Source organism: Babylonia areolata, chromosome 24 (genome assembly GCF_041734735.1).
Source record: "Babylonia areolata isolate BAREFJ2019XMU chromosome 24, ASM4173473v1, whole genome shotgun sequence".
NCBI classification, from domain to species: Eukaryota; Metazoa; Mollusca; class Gastropoda; order Neogastropoda; family Buccinidae; genus Babylonia; species Babylonia areolata.
The window spans coordinates 13,434,425-13,452,323 of NC_134899.1; the positions used below are offsets into that span (position 1 = coordinate 13,434,425).

General features: G+C 44.7%; 2 protein-coding genes across 2 annotated transcripts in view; both read right to left on the reverse strand.

The window, feature by feature from the left end:
* The window catches only part of LOC143298557 (uncharacterized), a 17,154-nt gene extending 17,135 nt beyond the window's left edge, over positions 1-19 (reverse strand). Inside the window, exon 1 of the mRNA XM_076611437.1 lies at positions 14-19. Within this exon, the coding sequence (XP_076467552.1) occupies positions 14-19 (6 nt within the window). The remainder of the gene's footprint in view (positions 1-13) is intronic.
* Positions 20-606: 587 nt separating this feature from the next.
* LOC143298943 (uncharacterized) lies at positions 607-14,493 on the reverse strand. The gene is made up of 7 exons (XM_076611985.1): positions 14,372-14,493; positions 13,089-13,116; positions 9,678-10,388; positions 7,063-8,958; positions 5,259-5,365; positions 2,480-2,742; positions 607-1,290 (listed from the first exon to the last, which is right to left on the reverse strand). The coding sequence occupies exons 1-7, from the start codon at positions 14,426-14,428 to the stop codon at positions 1,239-1,241; spliced, it is 3,114 nt and encodes a 1,037-aa protein (XP_076468100.1). The 5' UTR covers positions 14,429-14,493; the 3' UTR covers positions 607-1,238.
* Between the last annotated feature and the right edge of the window lie 3,406 nt (positions 14,494-17,899).

Genomic DNA, 17,899 nt, shown 5'->3' on the forward strand with positions numbered 1-17,899 from the left:
CATTTCACCTAACCTTCATTCTAAGGCTGTAACTTTTAGCAGTATTCACACCCTTCAAATATCAATGTATTTCAGAGAAAAAGAGGGGGTATAAAATGGCCCATAGGATATAAACTGGCCTAGGGCAAACTATATTCCGGGTATAATGTAGCCTAGGCAAATACGGGGGTATATTCTGGCCAGTGTCAGATTATACGGGGGCATGTTATGGACTTGGCCACTTTATACGGGAGTATACTCTGGACAGGGTAGAGTCTGGCCTGTTACACCGGTATGGCGATCCAGAATGTCGGCCACATCGCCTGAGGAGTGTGTTGACAATAAACCCGAAAATAGAAGCCACTTCATGACATGCAGTAATAGTGTTGGTGCGTGTGTGTGTGTGTGTGTGTGTGTGTGTGTGTGTGTGTGTGTGTCTGTATCCATGTGCATTTCGCATGCGTGCGTGCGTGCTGTCTGTGTCTCCTCTTTCTCCCACCACACACACACACACACACACACACACACACACACACGTGTACATGCATTTCGCTCACTTGCGCCTACTCACTCGCTCACTCACTCTCTCTCCCTTCTGCACAAGAAAGCAACAAAGCACCCAGCATCTCTTACTATGTATAATATTTTACTAGAGCTATTTGAAGAAAGCACATAAATCACTGTTCATAGCTGAATAACATTTCAACTTCGAAGACCAAACACAAACTTGACACTTGCAATTTCTTTTTTTCTCCCTGTCTCGACCTGAAGGCCTACATTTGAAAACATCTTGTGCAATCGTTTAGAAAACATTTTGACCTTTCGTACGAACAAATCAAAACGAAAGAATTTTCTGTTCACAATTCAGCTGAGGCGATTTATTATGTTTCAAAGAATGTGAGGTTCCTTCCTCTCAGGGTGAGATTATATTTAGAGAATTACAAAAGTTTAAAAAAAAAAAAAAAACGTTCCGCATATGGATATCTAACAGACAACACCCCTTCCACAAGCAACGACAACAACAACAAAAACAACTCTTAAAAAAAATAAATAATAAAAAAATTAAACGAGTCAGAAAACCACACAATTGATTTAAGTGGTACAGGTAGGCTTATCTGGTTTCACACATCAGATTCTTACAAGAGAAATAAAAGAATCATCAATGGTCACTGTCAATGTCTTCTGTTTTTTTCCATCCTCGGGAACACCAAAAAATAAAAAGAAGTAAAAGAAAAAGAAAAACTCCAGGTCCGATAACTTTAGGCAGTTGGATCGCAGTACTTCATCACTCTTTCGAAGACTCTTCTGATTCTGAAAGGAAAAAAATCGGATAGTGAGTAAGTAGGTTAGTTATAGGTAAGTTAAAAAGAAAGGTTAAATGCCCCGTAGCCTTTTGTTACCATATGGGCAGTGAACATATATTCACTGTGTCAAGGGCTCGGCATTGAGAGGTGGAGCCCAATCCTCTCCTTCCGCTGAAGTCGGGTAAGTCTACCCATTCACACCTAGGTGGAATGAGGAAAATCGAAGCAAAATGCCTATCCCTACACTGTTCCAAACACTGATCATTGGAGACGATTAAATTAGAAGTCTTAACGATTCTGCCATGACGACCCCATATGTAGGTGGATCAGGAAGTCTAGGTGAGTGCCCCAAATTAACCAGAATGGCTCGATAAAATCAAATATGGAATTTGAAGATATGAACAAGCTGAATAAAGACAAAACAAACAAAAGTATCCCAACACTTATGGGTTTCTTTTTTATGATCTTATTGAGGGAAACAGCACGAGACAATAAATGGTGAAGCCCCCCAGAATATTTTACCGGAAGACCTCTCTCGGACTTTATCTGTCTGCCTGTCTCTTTATGTCTCTCTGTCTGTCTGTCTCTCTATATATCTCTCTCGGTATCTCCCTGTCTCTGTCTCTCTCCTCTCTCTTTTTCTTTCTCTCTCACTCTCACTCTTCTTCTAGTCTGTGATCACAGACCTCCTCAATCCTGTCTCTCTGCCACCCATTCCAACCAAAAAAAAAAAAAAAAGAAGAAAGAGAGAGAGGATGATGATAATGATGATGATGATGATGGTTTATTAAAGAAACATATAAGGTTCATTTCAATGGGGAGTTGGTGGATAGGTCATTCAGCGTTAACTCTCTCCATACGAACGGCGAAAGAGACAACGTTAACAGCGTTTCACCCCAATTACCATCATCAAAATATTGCAAGCGGAAGGCTCTTATACTGAAGAGGTGAATGTTGACAAAGAATACCACAATTCTGGCGACAGAAGCTAAAGGTTGGGTCATTCAGACACCCACTGGACATCCGAGGGGTCTGTGTAGAGGAGAAGAGAGGACTGGCCGTACTGAGTGAGTTAAAGGACAAAAAAATAATTGTCAAGTAGACATGCATTGTTATGAAGCGTAGCAGAGGATAATTCACACTAATAGAGAGAGAGCGAGAGAGAGAGAGAGAGAGAGAGAGAGAGAGAACCGTACCTTTGCAGAAAGGAGACGTCCAGCACGACGAACGGGGACCTGGGCTTGGTGAGGGTGGCCAGGAACTTCCGGACGACGACCTGGTTCTGACACAGCAGACCCCGCTGGTAGAGACAGTTCTCCTTGGGCTGCTTGTCGAACAGGAACTCGTCCAGGGCCTGCTTGGTGTTGGGGCAGGTCCTCACGGCCTGGCGCCGGTTCCGGATGCTGTTCTTCACGCACTGGAAGAGCCGCTTCACGTAGTCTTGCCCATTCACCCGCAGCTGTGAACAGTCATGTGTCGTATGGACCACGTACTTTAGGTTTGTTTTTGTTTTTTTTATGTTTTATATATATATATATATATATATATATATATATATATATATATATATATATATATATATATATAGATGATACATGTTAGCTTTCTTCCATGGTTCGTTGTCGTCGTTATTGTCATTGTCATCATCACTCATCATCACCCATCATCATCCAGCATCATCATCATCAAGATTATCATAATCATCCATCATCAGCATTATCTATAATCATCATCCATCATCAACAGCATCATCATCATCATCATTATCACCATCACCATCATCCATTCATCATCATCGTCATCATCATCATCGAGAATATCACCATCATATTTTTTTCATTTTGACCATGAAGACCTTTTCGTAGTGAATTTGCTGGTTCTTATATCCAAACCATTCAAGTCCTCGATATACATCAAAACCAATCAAGTCGATAACACATATCCATACATGTCCAAACCATTAAGTTTGTAAAATATTTCGATGCCAGTAATTGTCCAACATGTTCCCAAACCATTACGTGTCCAACATATAGATCTAAACTGTTAAGTCTTTAACAAATATATTCAAACGATCAAGTCTTTAACACGTATCCTGACCAGTAAGTCATCAACATATACCCCAAACAGTTAATTCTCCAAACATTTTCCCAAACCATAAGGTCCACAACATATATCCAAATCATAAAGTTTAGCAGAAAATATACCAGATTTATTAAGCTGTCAACCTATATCCAATACATGAAGTCATCAGTAATTTATATCCAAACCCAAAAGTTATCAACATAATTATATGCAAAAGTTATCAACATGATTATATGCAAACCATGTCTTCAGCATAATTATTTCCAGAATGGTACGTCTTCAATGTATTGTCCAAGCATATATTTTCCGTCTGAAAATGCCATTCACATCAAACAGAAACAACAAAATGCATATCAAGAAACGTTTGATGCGATTGCATTCATGGTGTTATTACTTCAACAGTTCAGCCCATTCTATACCAGTGGAATCACCTTGCCGATCTGCTACCATGTTCATGTTAAGCGGAGAACTGAGTAGACGACTGACGTGCCTTGTATTAATCGTACTCTTTTGATAATTGGACAAATGTACCGTACATTTTGGTGTACCTGTGCTTCGTAGTCTCACTGAAAACTCTGCACAATGAGCGAGGTTAAGGGGCGGGGGATAATGTGCATTGTACCGATAATTATCAATGGTTTGTTGCAAAAGTGAAGCAATTTGTTCAGTGAAAAATATCGTCATGTCATCATGACGTAGAATACAATTCTAGGCTTCATTGTGACGTAATTGAAAAAAAGCGAAAACAATGTATGTTTCGAAATGATAGTTATGAAATACAAAGAGATCGGTTTCATTTTTTAAGTTATTATCTTTTAAGCCTACTTTGTACGACAAATCGTCAACTTTTCGATAAAGTAGACACAAATGTGTGGCTACGAGTTTATACTAAGGTACGAGTGAATGCCCACTGGGTCCAGGTAGGGCGGGACGAGAGAGTCAGGCTTACGACCTGCGCAGCTTCCCCTCACTTTAATCCAAGTCAAGCGCATGTCATGACTTCAAACTACATTTTTTGAAGTTGATAGGATACTCATAATTTATAGCGCCTATCCTCGGTCGGAGACCAAGCTCTAAGCGCTTTACAAACACGGGGTCATTTACACAGCAGGCTGCATGCCTACCTGGGTAGAGCCAACTGACGGTTGCCATTGGGCGCTCATCATTCTTTTCCTGTGTCATTCAATCAGATTTCAGGCACGCACACATACACACTCAGACAAACATGTAACATTAAAAAATTTACGTGTATGACCGTTTTGTTTATTTACCTCGCCATGTAGGCAGCCATACTCCGTTTCTGGGGATTTGCATGTTGGGTATGTTCTTGTTTCCTCAACCCACCGAACGCTGACATGGATTACAAGATCTTTAACATGCGAATTTGATTTTCTGTGTGCGTATACACACGAAGGGGGTTCGGGCACTAGCAGGTGTGCACATATGCTGATCTGTGAGATCGGAAAAATCTCCACCCTTTACCCACCAAGCGCCATCGAGATTCGAACCCAGGACCCATAGATTGAAAGTCCAATGCTTGAACCATTCGGCCGTTGCGCCCGTCATGATCATCTTCGAATCCGAAGGACGAGCATCAAACTTTAGGGATAGGCAGCTGTCGGATATGGATGTGTTTATCAGTTTCAAATTCTAGACGTGTAGCCTACATTTCACAGTATTTTATCCGATGCATAACGTATCATATCCGATGCACAATTCCATTCCATTGTCTGTTGTACTCAACACACACACACACACACACACACACACACACACACACACACACACACACACACACACACACACACACACAGCGAGAGAGAGAAGTGGGGTATAGATCCTCTACAAATTCTTGTTCTCAATGTGCTGTTTCATGCAAGCAATGATACTTACCACAGGATCGACAATAGCGAGACTGCAGAATGTTTGGACAGATGACAGTATGTCACACTGGTCTGGCCGGACCCGGGAGGGTTGCAGCAGCTGGCATTCTTCTCTGACTGCACACACGCAGTTAAAGTTAAACGTTAAAGGTCCCATAGCCTGCTACGGACATCTGGGCAGTGATTTCGTATTTTCTGTGTCTGGGGCTCGGCATAGGAAGACGGAGGTTTAATTCTCTCCTTCCGCCGTTTTAACATTTCCTTACCGAAGTCAGGTACCCATTCACACCTGGGTTGAAATATATCCACTTGTCCCAAACGCCCTCCACCCATTGATTACAGAAAGGCCTATTCAAAAGAAAACACCCATCACATACACCCAAGACTATGAATGAAAAATATCTTGCAAAATTTGACTGACTGGGTGCCCACAAAGAAAAGCGTGACCTTTGCGGATTACAGTGAGAGAAAAACTTGGCATTAAGCGTGAAATCTAATGGGTGGTTACACTCAGCTCCACCGATCACTGCTATTGGTGAAAACTGATAAATCAACAAGGGACCAAACTCCAACATGTCACAGTGCACCGCGTTTCGCCTGCGCGCGTTTCGCTTACCGACTGACAGGCATGTTTGTATCGCCTTCGTCTTGTGCACCAGACTACAGCACTGTAAGCATATAAGTACAATTTGAGAGAGTTTACCAATAGCATTAACACCTATTGTAATATGCATTCTCAGTTAGATTTGCAAAGGAGTATGCGTTCAACCTTTCCATCAACCTTTGCCTGTTTGCAAAAGCATCTTCAATTCTTTTCAGGCTTTCGATTGTTTCGTCTGTGAATCTGTTTGTGTTGCTCTTCCTGTTCACCGGCAGTTTCAGAGTTAATAAAACTGAATGCAGACTCAGTTTCAATTTCAGTTATTTTATCATTAATGCGTATATGTTCAGTTGCTCAAAAATTAATATTAATTGATTTCCGGTTGGATGAATAAAGATATATTTGTGCAAAATGCATTGCCTAGTTCTCTTTTCTATTCTGCTAAGGATATATCACAGATTGACATAAGCTTATAGTTTGGCCAACAGCAAAGTGAAAGCTGTACGATCAATGGCTTCTCCGTTGCAATGGGAATTCATTTACAGCTTAGTCTCTTGTGAAGGAGGTAAGAATGCACTGGCTGTTAGTGCTGCAGCGTTGGAAGCCAGCTGGCCTTTGGGGAACCATCCCAACGCCGACTGTCTTGAAACCCTCTTGGCCGAGAGAGTGGGTATGTAACCTGGGCAAGGCACTCTCCACTATAATTAAATCCTAGCCCAGATAGTTGGGACAGCAGTTGCTTCCTCTGCTGTTCTGATGGTCATAGTTGGACACGACTGACTATCGCATGATTCTGTTGTTTTTTGTTGTTGTTTTTAAGTTGAACAAAGTTTTCTATCAGTAAATGTGAGCATGGCTTTTTCACCGGTTGGCGAAACGAACGTGAGTGTGTGGGTGAAACGAATATGAGAATATGAGTGTGTAGGCGATGAGAATAATTATGAGTATGTAGGCGAAAAGACCCTGCTGACTCGATGACGGTAAATGGAGTGCTGGTTTTGGAGAACAAAGCTCTGGGGAAACGCGTGGCACCCAAAAAGTCAGTATAATACACTAGCTGTCTCACTTAAAGAAAAAAGAGACTTTCAGTTGCTTTGTCTGTGGAGATCATAATAAGTAACACACACACACACACACACACACACACACACACACACACACACGGCAAGACAGGCATATTAACTGACACACAGACAGGACACGTGACTGTTACCTCTGTTTCCACTGCTGGATCCTCCATCGTAGCCACCGCCTCCATTACCTTTGATTCCCCCAGTGTAGCTGCCGCCACCGCCACCTTTGGTACCACCGTTGTAGCCGCCACCAGATCCCCAAGTGTTACCACTACTACCACCCCAAGTAGAGCTACCAGCACCGCTGCCGCTAGATCCCCCAGTGTAGGTGCCGCTGCCGCTGGATCCCCCAGTGTAAGTGCCGCTGGATCCCCCAGTGTAGGTGCCGTGGCCGCTGGATCCCCCAGTGTAGGTGCCGCTGCCGCTGGATCCCCCAGTGTAGGTACCGCTGCCGCTGGATCCCCCAGTGTAGGTGCCGCTACCGCTGGTTCCCCCAGTGTAAGTGCCGCTGGATCCCCCAGTGTAGGTGCCGCTGCCGCTGGATCCCCCAGTGTAGGTGCCGCTGGATCCCCCAGTGTAGGTACCGCTGGATCCCCCAGTGTAGGTGCCGCTACCGCTGGATCCCCCATTGTAGGTACCGCTGGATCCCCCAGTGTAGGTGCCGCTGCCGCTGGATCCCCCAGTGTAGGTGCCGCTGGATCCCCCAGTGTAGGTGCCGCTGGATCCCCCAGTGTAGGTACCGCTGGATCCCCCAGTGTAGGTGCCGCTACCGCTGGATCCCCCAGTGTAGGTACCGCTGGATCCCCCAGTGTAGGTGCCGCTGCCGCTGGATCCCCCAGTGTAGGTGCCGCGACCGCTGCCGCTGGATCCCCCAGTGTAGGTGCCGCTACCGCTGCCGCTGGATCCCCCAGTGTAGGTGCCGCTGGATCCCCCATTGTAGGTGCCGCTACCGCTACCGCTTGATCCCCCAGTGTAAGTGCCGCTGGATCCCCCAGTGTAGGTGCCGCTGGATCCCCCAGTGTAAGTGCCGCTGGATCCCCCAGTGTAAGTGCCGCTGGATCCCCCATTGTAGGTGCCGCTACCGCTACCGCTTGATCCCCCAGTGTAAGTGCCGCTGGATCCCCCATTGTAGGTGCCGCTACCGCCACCGCTGGATCCCCCAGTGTAGGTGCCGCTGGATCCCCCAGTGTAAGTGCCGCTGGATCCCCCAGTGTAGGTGCCGCTACCGCTGCCGCTGGATCCCCCAGTGTAGGTGCCACTACCGCTTGATCCCCCATTGTAAGTGCCGCTACCGCTTGATCCCCCAGTGTAGGTGCCGCTGCCGCTTGATCCCCCAGTGTAAGTGCCGCTGGATCCCCCAGTGTAGGTGCTGCTGCCGCTGGATCCCCCAGTGTAGGTGCCGCTGCCGCTTGATCCCCCAGTGTAGGTGCCGCTACCGCTGCCGCTGGATCCCCCAGTGTAGGTACCGCTGGATCCCCCAGTGTAGGTGCCGCTGCCGCTGGATCCCCCAGTGTAGGTGCCGCTACCGCTGCCGCTGGATCCCCCAGTGTAGGTGCCGCTTCCGCTGCCGGTCGATCCCCCAGTGTAGGTGCCGCTGCCGCTGCCGCTGGATCCCCCAGTGTAGGTACCGCTACCGCTGCCGCTGGATCCCCCAGTGTAGGTGCCGCTTCCGCTGCCGGTCGATCCCCCAGTGTAGGTGCCGCTGCCGCTGGATCCCCCAGTGTTGGTGCCGCTGCCGCTGGATCCCCCAGTGTAGGTACCGCCGAATCCGCCAGTGTAGGTACCGCTACCGCTGGATCCCCCAGTATAGCTACTCCCACCATTAGACCCCCCAGTATAGCTACTCCCACCATTGGATCCCCCAGTATAGCTGGATCCCCCAGTGTTGCTACTCCCACCATTGGATCCCCAATTATAACTACTCCCACCATGGGATCCCCAAGTATAGCTGGATCCCACAGTATAGCCACTCCCACCATTGTGTCCCCAAGTGTTGCTGCTCCCAGCGTTGGTTCCCCCAGTATAGTATCCGCCGCCTGTAATCCATGGAATTTTGATCAGTGATAAAAGCAGTCCAGTATTGTAGGAAAGAGGTGAAAAGACCTGTCACACAGATCCTAGTGTAAAAAATGACTGCTCACTTTCGCAAGTATAAAATCAATGACTATGAATATTCTCCAGGTTCGAATAGTTATTTGCAGTCTTTCTTCCGCAGCTTGACACGCTCGTCATCATTGTGATTGTTGGTGTACGTAAGTTTAAACTGATATATATATATATATATATATATATATATATATATATATGTGTGTGTGTGTGTGTGTGTGTGTGTGTGTGTGTGTATGTATGTATGTATGTATGTTTGATCTGATATACCACTCATGTCATCAATACATTAAAGATTCAAACATATAAAGACATACAAAGATAAAAAGAAACATATAAGGATAGATTGCACACCAGCAGCTGATTATTTATACGTTTTCCAGAAGGTAATTGAGAACAACCCCACGATGGCATTATGCTTCAAAAATACGGTTGGAACCCACGACATCCAATTTTCATTCAGTGACTCTACCTATTTCGCCGCCGTGGTTGGTATCCTGAAAGAACGTTTACAGAAGGTACCCATGTAATGAGCTGACCCCTTGACTGAAAGTTTGGAGAAGGCATTGGTACCATGAACGAAAATTTGAAGACCGTACATGTGGAAGGAGTTAGTATAATACAAAGCGAGAAATTTTGGACAAGATACCTCTGTTAGGTTGGAAGCCACTGCATTTTCTGATGAGCGAGGGCAATTTCGCGCATGCTGTGTTTCCACCAGACCCTTTCATGTTTGTCCAGGGGTCAGGGGTCGTGCCACCGTTGGTTCGCCTGCCGGGTCCTTTCACGTTCTTCCAAGGATCATTGATAGTGTTAGGTTGGAAGCCACTGCATCTTCTGATGAGCGAGGGCAATTTCGCGCATGCTGTGTTTCCACCAGACCCTTTCATGTTTGTCCAGGGGTCAGGGGTCGTGCCACCATTGGTCTGTCCGCCGGATCCTTTCATGTTAGCCCAAGGATCCCTGTTGGTGTTGACTGTAGGGTCCACTTGCACCAGCCAAGGATCGCGTGGCGGAGATGTAGGTCGGTTACCACCATCGTAATGCACCCATTGGGAAGACCCAACTTGCACAAACCCGTTGTCACCAGCATGGTATCCGGGAATGGAATCCGTGTCGGCTGTGGGGTCGACTTGCACCCAGGGGAAAGGCCGGTGGTTGTTGTTGTCCCCATAGCCAGGTTTTCCAGGAACGATATTTGTGTTGACTGCAGGGTCTACTTGCTTCTGCCAGGGATCGCGCGGCGGGGATGCAGGTGTGGTGGTGGAATCACCGTTCAACGGCACGAACTGCCAAGGGTCGTAGTTGTCAGGTCGAAGGGGGCTAACCCTTTGAACCCCAGGTCGGGTACGTGTGTTAACTGTGGAGAAAAGAGAAGCGGAAAAAGCATGTTATCTAAGAAAACTTGATAGGACATTCAGGGACTCTCTCTCTCTCTCTCTCTCTCTCTCTCTCTCTCTCTCTCTCTCTCTCTCTCTCTCTCTCTCCCTCCCGGCGTGGGAGGAAAAAGCAGTCAGCTGCTTGCTTCCAACGACAGCGATTTGAGCTTCTTTAGCCTGCTGTCAATTGTCCTTGCGTTTGAAATTCGAGGCCAAAGTTCGACTTGAACTGCAGAAAATATCAGAAGATGGCATTAATTGCTCTTGTGGCTTGCGCTGTACTCTGTTCGTTGGTTGAACCCTATAGGTTTTCATAGGCTTGACGGTATGAATTCAATTCTGTTTTAATGTGTCATAAGAATTCGAACTTGTTAAGATTGTTCATGATATACATCTAGTTTGGGCCGTTCTGTCTTTTGAATGGTTGCTTTTCATAATATACTTTTGAAGACGATTTATCACGAGCTTATGTTCTTGTACAAGTAGCACAGTTAAACAATGAAAAACAGCTGCATTCATTTTCGAAGTGTAGTTTTCTCTCAGCTGTGCATATGTTGTGGACGAGAGACATGTGGAATGGATATCCGATTTCATCCTAATTTGTTTTATACAGTCGCTAGTCATATTTGCTTTCTGATTAAGTTTTTCATACACTAAGAAACACATAGGCGTACTCGTTCAGAGGAATATTTACTTGAAACTGTAGGTTCTACACTTCATAGAAACATACCGTACCGAGTTCGGGCTTTACAGCTGAGCATAAACCATATTTATCGTTGCTGTCATTAGTACGCTCAGTGCTCAGCTTATAAAACATTGAAAACAACTTTCCTTTTTGATCTGCTACGAGTTCTATATCAGCATAAAATGGGTATCTTCTTGTCTCACCTTAGACTGGTTTTCCTTTCTCTCCATAGACTAAAGCATTTGGGTTTATTATGCAGGAAGCATCGCAACTTTCATTATGTCTTTCTGTGTCACATAGACTAAACCAGTAGAACATATGATGCCCTCCTGTCTCACACAGACGAAATCATTAGGACTTACGATGTTTTTTTGTTTGTTTGTTGTTGGGTTGTTTTTTTGTTGTTGTTTTTTGTTGTTGTTGTTGTTGTTTTGTTGTTGTTGTTGTTGTTTGTTTGTTTTCTGTCTGACATAGATTAAAGCTTTAGGACTTATGTCTTTCCGTCTCACATAGACTAAACCAATAGGAATTCCTGTCTCACTCACACAAAGCACTAAGATTTATGATACTTTCCTGTATCACAGACTAAATAATTAGGATTTACGATTCCTTCATGTCTCACTTAGACTAAAGCATTACGAACCGTGTTGCCTCCCTGTCTCACGTAGTCTGAAACATTAGGACATACGTCTTTCTGTTTCGCATAGACTAAATCGGTGTGTTTTATAATGCCTTACTGTTTCACATAGAGTAAAGCATTATGACATATTAAGCCTTTTTGTCTCACATAATGCATTAGGACTTACGATCCATTGTTGTCTCACACAGACTAAAGCATCATGACTTTCGATGCCTTGTTGTCTCACATAGACTAAATCATTATGACATGATACTTTGTCTCACTTGTAATAAAGCATTATGACATATGATGCCTTGTCTTACATTGACTAAAGCATTGTGTCACATGATACCAAGCTGTCTCATTTGGACTGAAGCATCATAACATATGACGCTTTCGTGTCCCACATAGACTAAAGCATTATGACATATGATGCATTGTTGTCTCACACATGTTAAAACATCATGGCATGATTCATTGTCTCACATAGACTAAGGCATTATGACGTATGACGTCTTGTTGTCTCACATAGACTAAAGCATTATGACATATGACGTCTTGTTGTCTCACATAGACTAAAGCATTATGACATATGACGTATTGTTGTCTCACATAGAATAAAGCATTATGACATATGATGCCTTTTTCACTGGAATACAGCAAAGCATTTAGACATAAATATGATGCCTTTTTAACTTAAATACACCAAAGCATTTAGATATATGACGCTCTTTTTGCCTCACATGGAAGAAAGCATTATGACATGTGATATCTTTTTGTCTGACATTGGCCAGAGTATTAGGACCTTCGGTGGCAGCCTATCTCACAGACTAAAAGCAGTTTGAAATCTGATGTCTTCATGTCTCACATACACTAATGCGTTTGTCTTTGAATTTGCATGTTCACTCCCACTTCCTCCCCACCCCACACCCCGACCCCCCGCTCCCCCCGCCCCCTCACTCATCCCCCTATCCTCGCCCCCTCTTTTTTATTCCCAGCTGCCCTGCCCACCACCACCCTATCTGACAACCCATTTGTTATGGCTCTTCGTCTCCCCTCTTTCTTTCTCTCTTTTCCTTGGTCAGTCTTTCTTTTCCATCATTCACTGATGTATTCATATATATTTTACTGATCAATGATGATAATACGATTAATGAATAAAGTATTATTACATTCAGATGAATTTAAGAAACGTACCATCACAGTTTCTATGAGCAGACTAAAAATGGATTAATCAACCATCGTGAACTTTATTGATAATTCATTTCAAGTGGAAACTGTCGTTGATTATCGTTGACGTTAGCACCTGTGTCATCACACTGAAACTACAGATCACTAAATGAATGACGATGAAACAAGAAACGGTCGACTACTCACCATTTCGACGGCTGTATGCTGGAGTGATCTGAAAACACCCGAACGACTACCATAAGCATACTACTCCTTCTTCTACTACCACTACCACTGCTACTACTGCTACTACTATTTATCGTTTAAAAAAGTATAATTCCCATCCACATTCGGAGTCTGTCTGTCTGTCTGTCTCTCTTTCGCTGTCTGTTTCTGTCTCATCAATACATACAAACACACAAGTGCATGAACAATCAGACACAGTCGCGCGCACACACTAAAACACGAATGTATACAGGCACAGTCACACACACGCATGAGGGGGTGAGTGTGGAGGGGGGGAGAAAGAGGAAGAGCGTGTGTTGGTGTGGGTGAATAATTTGATGCTGTTTTGTATCTTGTGTTCAGTTTTTCTCTTTTCTTTTTTTTAGGCCTACTTCCATTTGTAAACGCCTAGGGCTTACTTTAAGATTAGGCGTAAATGCTAATGATGACGATAATGAGAATAATAATCATGGTAAGAACAATAATAAGGAAGCATGTTCTCGAAAACTTTGAAATAATACGATATAGGACTATGAAATAATATGATACAGGACTAAGTGGCATGACAGATGAGACAGAAAAGGAGAGGGAAGAGGAGACATATAATCACTACAAAAAGAAGCTTGTTCGAACCCATGAAATTAACAATTTCAGTTTCAGTATCAATTTCACTGCTTTCGGACATATCCATATACGCTACAACACATGCATGACCAGCAGCATTACCCAACGCGCTTGGTCAAACCTTGAGTGCAGACATAGATATAGTTGTGTATCTGTCAGAGTGGATTTCTACTACAGATTTTTGCCTGAGGACGACATATTATTTTGTTGCTATGGTCAAACTTGGGAGACAGGGGGGGGGGGGAAGCAGGATTCGAACCCAAGCGAAGAAGAAGAAGAAGAAAAAGGAGAAAGACAGACAGACAGAGAGAGAGAGGAATTGAGAGAAACAAAGACAGTCTGAAGAATCAAATAAATAGTAGTCAATGCAATTAAACATAAAAAAGGGAACATAAAAGGTATGAAGATCACTTAGCTGACATAATTATTTCACGTTCCAATGCAATAAAGTTTGTTTTTGTTATCTGTTGTTGATTTCTGAGCAGCAAGTAAAATTTTCTGTACAACCAGAACGACATTTGACATATTTTTATGCGATAATCTTATAAAAAGAAAAAAAAGCGTCCGGTACTATCACACATTAGCAAACAAACGAATTATTAAAAAGAATGATAATAGTAACAATACAAAAAGGTACGAACCTGCCAGGTATGCACAGTCAGCACGCAAAGTACAAGGACTGGAAACTGACAGTTCATGGTGAAGAACTGTCCTTTGTCCTCGCAGGCAAATCTGGAGTGAAGAATGTTCCTCTCTTCTGAGGCTGTCCTCGCTTTTAAAGTCTGCCACCCAAGCTCTCTCTCTCTCCCTGTGTGTGTGTGTGTGTGTGTGTGTGTGTGTGTGTGTGTGTGTGTGTGCGCGCGCGCGCGCGCGTGCGCGTTCGCTCTTCCAAGTTAATAGTTCATTCGAGACCCATGGCGGATGTAGATGAGTGTGTGTCAATGTTGACAGTTTTTGTGTTTTTTTTCAAAGAGTCAGTTTTACTCCCTCCTCCCCTCTCCCTCTACCACTCCCTCCCTCAGCCTAACGTTATCCATAGTCAGCCTCCTCCGATTAGTTTGTTTTAAATTCGACAGCGCGCTCTGACCTTTGAAATTTCCCTTTGCTCTTATGTGCACTTCAAGGATTGCCTTCCATGCTTTTTTTTTTTTTTTCTCTCCATGCAATCTAATTCGTCACAATGCTATCTCTTCCGCGCTCCTTTCCTCCCCCTCTTATATCAGCAGTTTTATGTAGGATCATGACAGACACAGTGTAAGATATTCTGAGTCAAATTTGCACGCGCGCGTGTGGACACACACACACACACACACACACACACACACACACACACACACACACACACATGCGCGTGCACATAATTCCGAAAAAACAACAACAAACAAACAAACAAAAGATTGTCATCATATCAATATCAGAACCATTTAACGTTATGGATCTGACCTCATAGTTGATGGCTAGCCACAACACCGCCATCACTGCGATATAAAGTGTCAGATTGCTTGGAACTGTTCAACAGTTCACTTACATGAGATCCACCATCAGCGATGAAGAATCTAAACCAGAAACCCTTTCATTTTAAGGGTAGCAAAGAGAACAGCAACACTGTCCAGAATACTACATGTATGGAAGGAGAGCAACATCTCCAAGAAACACAAGGTCAGACTCCTACATGCACTGGTATATTCCATCTTTCATGAGAGACATGGTCCCGCATGGCGGGTTTGAAAAGATGAATTCGAGACATGAAAATGAGGTCCTATCGCAAGACACGAAACATCAGATACACTGATTACAACACGGGTGAAGGAGTGCGCCAAACCATCATACAGTACATGGGACCTTGTGAAGGTCTGTTGGAATCGGTTAAGAAAACTATGTTGGCATGGCCACGTAACAAGACCAAAATTAATGGCCCTGTTAGAAATATCCTCCAAGGAACTGTTCAGGAAAAGAGACTGGTGGGAGGAGGGGGTCAGGGGGTTGGGGGGGGTGGACTGATAACATTACAATTGCAGAATGGACAGGAAAACCATTTGTAGAGACCCATGCTTTGGGGTACAATCGACAGACCTGAAGGATTCTGGTGAACAGTTCTGTGCGGCATCCCAAGGACTCTTCACACAGTTAATTTTAACTCTCTCCATACGAACGGCGAAAGAGACGACGTTAACAGCGTTTCACCCCAATTAAACCATCAAAATATTACAAGCGGAAGGCTCTTACACTGAAGAGGTGAATGTTGACAAAGAATACCACAATTCTGACGACGGAAGCTAAAGGTTGGGTCATAGAGACACCCACTGGACATCCGAGGGGTCTGTGTAGAGGAGAAGAGAGGACTGGCCGTACTGAGTGAGTTGAGGGAGAACAAGAAGAGACTGAAGAATAAGAAGCATGAGATCACTAAAAAAAAAAAAAAAAAAAAAAGGATACTGAATGTATCAAAAATGATAGGCAGACGTTAGTACCTCCTTGTTCACGAGATCAAATTCGAACAGTTACGGTCAGATTAGAACAGATGTTCAAAGGTAACCTATTGAATTGCATTTGACAGCTTAACGTTTGTCCCTGCTGACTATAGTACTGTTACCTCAGGTTGACATAAATTCCTAATGGAACTACACTGTGTTGGTGGGCTGCAAACTGTCCCGTTCACTCGTCTCTTCGAGTGGTTTTACGAACATAATAGTTCTTTACCCATTTTGGTACCAAAAAACTATTTCATTATGTTTTCTCTGTGTGTGTGTGGGTGGGTGGTGGTGGTGGTTTTGGTGGTGATAGTGGAGGTGTACGCTTAGCTTGTGCGCAAGTGATTTTTTTTTTAAACATGTGTATACACAAATAATAAAGTTAAGGTACTTTAGCAGGTCTGTTCATAGGCTAACCTTACAGACATGAAAAATCTTTGTTCTTGAAATCAGCGAGGCACTTCCCGGCCACCGGGATTCGAACCACTGATTTTATGGACCCACAAGACAGCGATCTCGCTACTCGGCTGTCGCGTCCACGATACTATTTTTGTTTTTGTTTTTTGTCGCTGTCTGCAAACTCAGTCGCGTTATTTATTTCACAAACAGCTTTTCTGTAGCTACTTCGTGTGAGTTCTGGGCGGAGGTATTCACTGAATTGGTCGACACCTTAATCAAACGGCAAAAGACCAAAAGAGGACAAAAGGCCAGTTTCAGCACTCGTTTGCCGGGTGAGAGACTAGGCTCGAAGAAAGACGCACGCACACACACACACACACACACACACACACACACACACACACACAGGGGGAGAGAGAGAGAGAGAGAGAGAACACACACACACACACACACACACACACACACACACACACCCACACCCACACACACACACACACACTTCCTGCACTTTTCTATTTGTGAAAAAGGTTGTAATGTATGTTGTAAGCAAGCACGCGCGCACGCGTGTAAATAGGCTTGTGTGTGTGTTGGGGGGGGGGCGGGGGTTGGGGGGGGGAGGGGGGGGGTTGTGTGTGTGTGCGCGCGCGCGTACGCGTTGATAAATCACTGCGTGTGTTTGAGTCTGAGTCTGTGTCTGTGTTTAATCAGACTGGCCGGCACGTGCGCATCGTACATGCCCTACACATCGGGGTTGCACCTGCTGTCAAAATGTCACTCAGTGCCGGACCGGGAGCACCAAACACACACCATGCACCCCCACTGCTGGGAAGAGTGGACTGAGGATTTCTGCTCATTACTGATGCAGTCGCGGGGACACCCAGCTGTCATGCCTCAGGTACCAGCGAAGTCAGGTGTGTTTGACTGGGGCAAACAAAACGTGATCGCTCATGTTTGTGCCGCACGTGGTGACGACTTGTGACAACTTGCAGTACGAGCTGAGCGTAGGTCTGAGCCGGCGATGGAAAATTCTGGGTACGGCAGTCACTTAGTTCCCCGAACCCCTCCTCATTCGACTGACACGCAGCATACAGAGAGAGAGGGGGGTGGGGGGGAGGGTGAGGGGAATAGAGAGAGAGTGAAACAGACAGACAGACAGCAGAGTCTGTGAGACCTAGATGAATATAGAGGGAGGGAGAGAGAAAGAGAGAGAGGGAGTGATGGTGGGGTGGAGCGGGGGAGGGGGCTGCAGACGAACAGACAGACGAGCAGACAGACAGACACAGAGGGGCACAGAGAGGG

Bases quoted from the DNA above. Each gene is read 5' to 3' on its own strand.
- LOC143298943 (XM_076611985.1), bottom strand. From the start codon at position 14,428: ATGAACTGTCAGTTTCCAGTCCTTGTACTTTGCGTGCTGACTGTGCAT. The intron at 5,366-7,062 runs GTAACAGTCACG...GCGTGTGTGCAG, and splicing joins ATCCAGCAGTGGAAACAGAG to TCAGAGAAGAATGCCAGCTG. The intron at 2,743-5,258 runs GTAAGTATCATT...GACTGTTCACAG, and splicing joins TCGCTATTGTCGATCCTGTG to CTGCGGGTGAATGGGCAAGA.